The sequence below is a fragment of the Lactuca sativa genome, chromosome 5 (assembly GCF_002870075.4).
Source record: "Lactuca sativa cultivar Salinas chromosome 5, Lsat_Salinas_v11, whole genome shotgun sequence".
In the NCBI taxonomy this organism is placed as follows: domain Eukaryota; kingdom Viridiplantae; phylum Streptophyta; class Magnoliopsida; order Asterales; family Asteraceae; genus Lactuca; species Lactuca sativa.
This window is the reverse complement of record NC_056627.2, coordinates 364,149,355-364,157,111: the sequence shown is the minus strand read 5'-3', so window position 1 is coordinate 364,157,111 and position 7,757 is coordinate 364,149,355. Positions and strand designations below refer to the sequence as shown.

Sequence of the window (7,757 nt, the reverse complement as noted above, 5' to 3'; positions counted from 1 at the left end):
TACAATGGTTGTTGTTGCTTGTTTTACTATGATGCAATTGTTATGATACTGTACATGACGTCTTCCGCCCCCGAACATTTCCACCGTTCCGGTTTAGGGGTGTCACATGAATCCTCCGAAATGTCTACCTAAGATTGTATTAACACTAGATCTTCTTAGGGAATCCATTCTTGAGGCTTCTGCTTTGTCTTTTCTTGCACTTGTTGTTTTCCTTTACGACATAAAAGGGGGGAGTTGAGTTTCCCATACAATTTTGTCGTCTGACTTATCGAGGCTTTGGTTTTGTGGTTGAGAGTGAAAGGGTGGGGTTTAGCTTTGGGTTTGAGGTTGATAGAGTGGGGTTTGGCTTGTTAAAAACCAAAACCAATAGACACACAAGGAAGTGGACAAATAATATTGAGAATTATATGTCGACTAGTTGCAAATAATAAATCCAATTATTATTATTTTGATTACCAAGTTTCGTCTATCAATCTTTCTAGATTAGATCTGATTATAAGAAAGGTAGAAGAAGAGTGTCCTTTTATTGGACGAAAGTAAACACGAGATAGAAAGGTAAAACCTACATGTTGACAGCTGATCTTGATCTTAGAGAACTGCATGGATTGGACTCCTGTCCTTAAAGGTTTTTACTTCGCTTCTATTAGTTGTAAGCAACAGAGTAAAACCTTAGGATAAATGCAGACTTATTAGTTTTCGAACAACACTGGAAAACGATATACGCAAAGTGAATACTCAGAAGGATGGAAGAAATCGCCAAGAGAGGATGAGAGCTTCGAAATTTGTGTGGAATACGGCTCCTAAGGAGCTGTATTTATAGGTATCGAAACCCTATAAGGCCCTTATAAGTCGGACCCTAAAAACTCTAGGGAAATGCCTTACTCTCAAAGCAAACTGTTTTTTGGGCCTTATAGAAGACTTTGTCACCTTATCCACGAAGTCAGCACGGGTCAACCGTTCAACTAGATCGGTCGAACCAAATTGACCCAAATGCGCCTATATCGCACCATTACATGCATTCGTGGTGTCGTCTAGTTGCCAACGTGACAATATACAAAAACTCAAAAAATAAACTAGTTGTGGTACGTCAAACACAACTTAAAGGAAAATGAGTCATGAGGTAGCCAACTATTGATTTTGTTCACATTTGATCTTTTTTTGTTCCTTATATACTATATCATTTAACTATGTTGTTTGTGTCCACTATAGCGTTTTTGACCGACTATCACTAGTTCCAAACTGTAGGTTACAATGTAGGTCTCTATGGATTTAAAAAAGAAAGAAATCACATCGTTAATTATTTTACCGGAACTAAATAACAAACCATTTACCAAATATCGACCCGACCCGAACATCTATTGGGCTGTATGTCTCTAACACTGATAGTCAAATATTGTCTATATAAGGTAAGGTCCAAAAAACAAATAATAACAACACAACTCTCGCTCGCACTAACGAAAATGGACAGTTTATGGCAGGAGCAGAATTCTGGTGTTGGGTTTCAGTTGCCGGAGAGTCCACGGAAGCCGATGGAGTTTTTATCAAGATCATGGAGTGATGCTCCGCTTCAAGTCTCCAAAACTCTGCATTCTATTTCTCCGCCGTCTCCGTTGATTCCTAAGGCCGGAATAACCGCTAATAGAAACACCACAAATTCGAATACTACGTCGGAGAACAACGGTGGTGTTTTCGGCGTCGATGCAGCGGAGGAGTCGGTGGTTATGACGACGGCGGCTTCGCTTTCAGGCAACACATTTTCGTTTGCTTCCTCCGCCACTTCGCAACTCGTGCTTGAACGAATCATGTCTCAGTCGGTGAGTTCCGTGTCTTCTTCATACACATTGAAATACATTTAATACATTAATTTACCCTTCGTAAAATAGATCCTATTTATGTGATGTGAACAGATGATGTAATGGTAGTTATTGGATTTAATGTTTTGTATGATTATTTAAAAAAACAAATTACGAATTGAATGAATGGGGCAGGATATATCGCCATTAGCATCAGGGAGGCTGTCACACAGTAGTGGACCACTTAATCCATCGCACATGGAAGAAATCGACAGTCCACATATATCACCCTCCGATGAGTATGACGACGTCGTTAAGGTACTCACTTCCGCTTTCATGTTTCTATTTCCACAAATATCAAATATATAAATATATATTCATGATCAGATCTTTAATTTTGATCTTTTTAGTTTTTAATAAATCGTCAATCTCATTTTTGTCCTATCTGGATTGGAAGTTAAAAAAATATTTACACAATTGAATTTTATAACTGTTCAAATAATTTGAAAACATATCTTCCATCATTACAAATATGAACTCGAAAGTGTACCATGTACGTGTTAAAACTTAAAAAGGGCGTGTCATATATTTTATTGGACATATTTTTATTTATATTCTTTTAGCTATTTGAGTTTTCAAATCAAAGTTGCCGTATAAAGATGGTTTTGTTTGCAAACTACCTCAGAGGTTTCTGTAAAAGACGACGTCGTTAGTGGTGTGCCTGTGTATGCTTTGCTTTTTCTAATATGAACAGTAACATTGAAGACAGATAAAATCATTGCAACAGTGATGATCTGTTTTTTGTTCTTTTAAATCTGGAGGGAAAGATAAAAGTGAGAGCTTCGATGCCCTATAACTTTAACTTTATTATCCCTTCAGGGGACAAAGATTTCTTTTTTGTATTTGGGCAACAGCTTTTCTTTTTGGTTTTATTTTGACCGTCAAACCTCCAGTCCTTGTCAAATTATTCATTAACTTCACAATTTTTTTATTCATAAAATACAGTTTTTGCGGGCCAACAACACCCTGCAACCCTTGTTTGCCAATGGTCGAAGCGGACATGGGTGTAGCACCACCCCTGCTGGAAAAACAGTAGGAAGGTGGTTAAAGGAAAGGAGAGAGAAAAAGAAAGAAGAGACACGAGCTCACAACGCACAGCTCCATGCTGCTGTGTCAGTTGCTGGAGTGGCAGCAGCAGTAGCTACTATTGCTGCTGCCACTGCAGCAGCATCGTCTTTACAAAAAGACGAACACATAGCCAAGACCAATATGGCCGTGGCCTCCGCCGCAACTTTGGTTGCTGCACAGTGTGTCGAGGCTGCGGAGGCCATGGGAGCTGAACGCGAACACCTTGTTGCCGCGGTCAGCTCTGCGGTTAATGTAAAATCCCATGGAGATATTTTAACTCTCACCGCTGCTGCTGCAACCGGTAAACCTCAAACCCTACCACTACAGAATCTAAAGGGATCAATATTGACATGTTTTGTTAAAAATGGGTAGATTTTGATACATTTCGTTTGGTTGTTTTTTTTGTAGCTTTACGTGGTGCAGCAACGTTGAAGGCGAGAGCATTGAAGGAAGTATGGAATATTGCAGCAGTAATACCAGTGGAGCGAGGGGGTCTTAAAGAAAGCAAAAGTCAAGGAAAGAACAATGTCTACTGTGAGCAGCCTCCCCTTCCCCCTGAAGAGAATTTTCTTGGGATCTGTAACCAAGAACTCTTAGCCAGGGGGAGTGAGCTACTCAAACGCACTCGTAATGGTAACAACTAACAACCAACCAACTTGTCTTTCTTTCTTGATAAAATTAGTCATTTAATTAATTAAATTTGAAAATGAAATGGCAGGTGATCTTCATTGGAAAGTTGTGTCTGTTTACATTCATCGCACTGGTCAAGTGATGCTAAAGATGAAGAGCAAACATGTCGGTTCTACCATTACCAAAAAGAAGAAAAGTAAGTAGTTCTGTTTTTTGGATCTGTGTTTTGAAACTGATTATCTGATTCTGTAATTATTTGCAGATGTGGTGTTGGAGGTTGTCAAGAACATGGCGGCATGGCCAGGGAGGCATTTGTTTGATGGCGGAGAGGAGCGGCGGTATTTTGGGCTGAGGACAGTTGGGCGTGGATTGGTGGAGTTTGAATGCAGGACACAAAGAGAATACGATATGTGGACTCAAGGTGTTTCAAGACTTCTTTCCATGGTAGATGAAAGGAAGTTCAACAAATAAAATATAAGAGGAACAAATAACAAATGTGTAGGTAAATTGTATTGTAATAACCAATGTGTGTGCTTAGTAAAACTTATAAGCTCCTTTTTCAATGTTCCAAGTTCTTGTTATATAAGCTTAGTTGGATTTGTTTTAGTTTGAAAATATGAACTTAAAATAACATCATTCTCACATTAAAATAACACATGATAACAATGACATGAGACATAACATAAAGCACAAAACCCTTCCTTTATTTCATTTCACTTAACCAAAAGTCTGAAAAAAAAAGGTACAGTACTACATACTAGTTACTACATACAACATACATGACCAGTATGGATTATGAAAGTCACTTCCTACACATATTTTTTATTTTTTTTGTTCTTCCTACCAGCAACAGAATTAAATATAATAATCCAATCCAATTAGGCTTGAAGAAAAGAATCTATTCAAAGATGAATACATGGATACCGTTTAAGTATGAACAGATGGTGAAGGCCATGATTGATCTAGGTGTCTGCAGCTCGTAAAATGGTAAGCAATGAAATGAAAAGATTGATGATATCGAGGTATAGAGCCACAGCAGCCCATATATACTCATCGTAAGTGTATCGTTTTATTAGATTGTCAGTATCATAAACAATGTAACCACAGAACACGATCGCTGATAAACCCCCGTATATCATCACTGAAATCTTCCCCAGAGGAAAGAAAATCTGCAAAAATATTATTACCAAATAAGCTTCAAATCAAAAAAGGTTGAAAATTTTCACTATCTATAATGAGTAAAAAAAGGGGTTAAATGAATGAATAACCTGAATGAAGGAAAACACGATAAGCACCATAACAGCACCAAACAAAAATGGCCCCAAGAAATTGAAGTCGTAACCTCTCTTTGCTGCCCAGAATGTGAATCCGGTGAGACTCACCACCACCACAGCAGTCAAAATAACTGCTTCCAAGATAACTTTCCCTGTAGAAATTCATTCGATTAACACACTGAAAAAGTAAATTCGCGAACTAATTATTCACCATGGACATACCACTAGTGAAGGAACATGTCAAACCAACAGCAAAAGCAAGAGTGATGGTGAAGATCCCAAGAAGAAGATAATTGATGGGATGGCGCTGATAATAGTACGACAATGGGCACAAAGCTGTACAACAAAAATCATTAAATGGAAACTGCTCAAACAATTAAAGCAAAATTAATACGAAATTGTTTGAAATTCATACTGATGAATGGAGCAATGATGAGAAGAAGGTAACAAGCTAATCCGGCGTTAGTGGTGGTGAAAAAAATGACGATCGGATGATACGTGACGACGAGGGAGCCGACGGCGGCGGTGAGGAGTAATTGTATGGCGACGATTGAGTATATCTTACGAATAAACGACCACCGTAGCTCCGGTGACTCCAACATCATCGGGTACAGCGGCTGACTTGATCCCGACTCGATGTCGTCTTTTAGAAACGGTTGTTGATCCCACATCTTGAACAGATCTGTGAAAACTTCGGAAGTTTAAGCACGAAACGGAGCCAAATTGGGGAAACTAGGGTTCTGGATTATGATATAATCAATGAATTCCAGACTTGACGAAGAAGAAATGAATGGGGGATTAGATTGTGTTTAAATGCAAGATGTGATTATAAGATTGACTTTTGTAGATTGAAACGAGGAATTCGTGTCGTACGTGCAACGTTAAACGCATCTACCGAAAAAAAAAAAAAAAAAAAAAAAAAAAAAAAAAAAAAAACTTATACGTGTACAAGAGAGCGCCCTTAAAACACATTCTACCAATTAGGGTCCGAAGTATTTCTCACGGAACTTGAACCACAACACCACCGAGTCACTGCATTTGTGTTGGGATGGTGTGCATGCGAGAAAGAAGACAGAAGAATGCTTGCACAGAGAAAGAACGTTGTGGTCAAATACTCAAATGTTGCGCTGACCACAACTCTCCACGACAATGACGAAGAACGAAGGTATGGGGTTGTGTTCATAGTCGTTGTCCTTGCTAGCGTGTACAATAAAGCCCTACGTTGAGGGTATATCATAAGGCCATATACAAAGTTTTTTAGCGAGTAACAAATAAACCTTCAAACTCGGCCATCGTGTTATAAATATTAAGGCAAAAACCAATCCATATCCCTCTGCTACATCTTTTTCATAACATTTGTTAGTTGCTTATAATTGTATCTTAAAACATTATTATGGTCACCATGCCTTGTGCATGAAACTGATGTTACAATATCATCTCATTGTGAACACCATCTTTAAGGAGGATGAAGTCATGGTAAAAATGGAAATGAGGTATCATTGGTACCTCACCATTCCCTCTTGAGTGGTTGAGAGGGTTAGGAGCGGTGGGATGTCAAAAAGTCTCGCAAGATCCCGTTTTCGTGGAGGCTCCGTCCCATTTGGGGATATTTATAAAAAAAATTAGGGATGGGGGTAAGATTAACCCTCGTTTTAATTTTGGGGGCGGGGGTGGGGTGTGTAGTCCCGTCCCGAAACCCCATGAGATCCCCGTTTATAAATTATATATATATTTACATATAATAATTATATAAATATAATAAACAATAAAATGATTTTGAACTTCCAAAATTTAACAAAAAATATATTTTTAAGTTGTTAGTGTAATGTGTTATGTCATAACATTTTTTTAACATGTAAAATTTTGTAATAAATAAATATTTGTTATCTAAAAAATAGTTTCTTTTAGCCCAAACAACTTATTTTAGCCCAAAAAAAGATAGCCCTAAATAAATCGGGGGTGGAGAAACGGGGGTGGGGCGGGGTAGCAAGGGGGATTCAGGGGCGAGGGTGGGGGTAAGAAGTCTGGACATTTTGGGGGCAGGGGTAGGGAAAATTTTAGGGGCGGGGCGGGGGATGCACTCATCGTCTCGTTTGTCCCTGTTGACATCCCTATTATGTGGGTTCACTAACTCATTTCATCATCTTTCTCTCTTTATTTTTTTTTCTCTTGTACCATGTGTTTTAAAACTTTTTAGAATCAATGAAAAATAATTCAAAAATTAAAAAACCAGAACCTGTCAACAAAGAGGACCTGATACAAGTATTTTACCCGACCAACTTATTTCTGAAGTCCATCTTCTTAGATCTTAAAATAAAGAAAGAAAATATATTCAGAAATGTTCCCTCAAGATTTAATATTCTAAATATATTAAAAAGAAAAAACGAAATATTTTACTTCATTAGTACAAAAGAAATGTTTGTCGACATAAAATATACTACAAGATCTCTTTATCTACCACTATTAACCAAAGAACAGATAAATAGTAACCTAAAAGATATTCCCACAAAAATAAGATCTAAAATTAGAATGGTCCACATCGAAGCATTAAAAATTATAATAAAATCTTAATTTCAAGAAAAAATTAATTCTCCAATAAAAATGGCCTTGATCGATGATAGAATCAATCATCGACAAGATTGTATTCTTGGTGCAACCAAAAGAAATCTAGTTTACCAAAAATTATGTTTCGAGTTTATCCTAAATTTGCCTTAGATCTGAAATCAGCAAACTTAAATAATGTTTTATCTTTTATTCATCAGTTTGAAAGAATTGGTCTCATGAACCCAGTAGATAAATCTCTCACAATAACCTACCTCATAGGATATGCATTGACAAATAGTCATCATAACATAGATTATAAAAAAGAAGAATACATATAACTTAAAGAAGTATTCTCAGAAATAGGACATGTCAAAGATAAATAATTTTG

The 7,757-nt window shown here is 37.4% G+C and overlaps 2 protein-coding genes across 2 annotated transcripts; one reads left to right on the top strand and one right to left on the bottom strand.

Annotated features, from left to right (window-relative positions):
• The first annotated feature begins 1,426 nt into the window (after positions 1 to 1,426).
• On the top strand, positions 1,427 to 4,137 carry LOC111899064 (VAN3-binding protein). Its single transcript, XM_052763831.1, has 6 exons — positions 1,427 to 1,814; positions 1,989 to 2,111; positions 2,799 to 3,222; positions 3,330 to 3,554; positions 3,640 to 3,747; positions 3,814 to 4,137. Exons 1-6 carry the CDS (start codon positions 1,461 to 1,463, stop codon positions 4,020 to 4,022), a joined length of 1,443 nt encoding a protein of 480 aa, XP_052619791.1. The 5' UTR covers positions 1,427 to 1,460; the 3' UTR covers positions 4,023 to 4,137.
• Positions 4,138 to 4,234: 97 nt separating this feature from the next.
• Positions 4,235 to 5,726, bottom strand: LOC111899056 (protein LIFEGUARD 2). The gene is made up of 4 exons (XM_023894946.2): positions 5,241 to 5,726; positions 5,048 to 5,161; positions 4,820 to 4,977; positions 4,235 to 4,720 (listed from the first exon to the last, which is right to left on the bottom strand). The coding sequence occupies exons 1-4, from the start codon at positions 5,494 to 5,496 to the stop codon at positions 4,514 to 4,516; spliced, it is 735 nt and encodes a 244-aa protein (XP_023750714.1). The 5' UTR covers positions 5,497 to 5,726; the 3' UTR covers positions 4,235 to 4,513.
• Positions 5,727 to 7,757: the final 2,031 nt, after the last annotated feature.

Bases quoted from the DNA above. Each gene is read 5' to 3' on its own strand.
- LOC111899064 (XM_052763831.1), top strand. From the start codon at position 1,461: ATGGACAGTTTATGGCAGGAGCAGAATTCTGGTGTTGGGTTTCAGTTG. The intron at 3,555-3,639 runs GTAACAACTAAC...ATGAAATGGCAG, and splicing joins ACTCAAACGCACTCGTAATG to GTGATCTTCATTGGAAAGTT. The intron at 3,748-3,813 runs GTAAGTAGTTCT...AATTATTTGCAG, and splicing joins CATTACCAAAAAGAAGAAAA to ATGTGGTGTTGGAGGTTGTC.
- LOC111899056 (XM_023894946.2), bottom strand. From the start codon at position 5,496: ATGTGGGATCAACAACCGTTTCTAAAAGACGACATCGAGTCGGGATCA. The intron at 5,162-5,240 runs GTATGAATTTCA...TTTGTTGTACAG, and splicing joins CATCATTGCTCCATTCATCA to CTTTGTGCCCATTGTCGTAC. The intron at 4,721-4,819 runs GTTATTCATTCA...ATATTTTTGCAG, and splicing joins TCGTGTTTTCCTTCATTCAG to ATTTTCTTTCCTCTGGGGAA.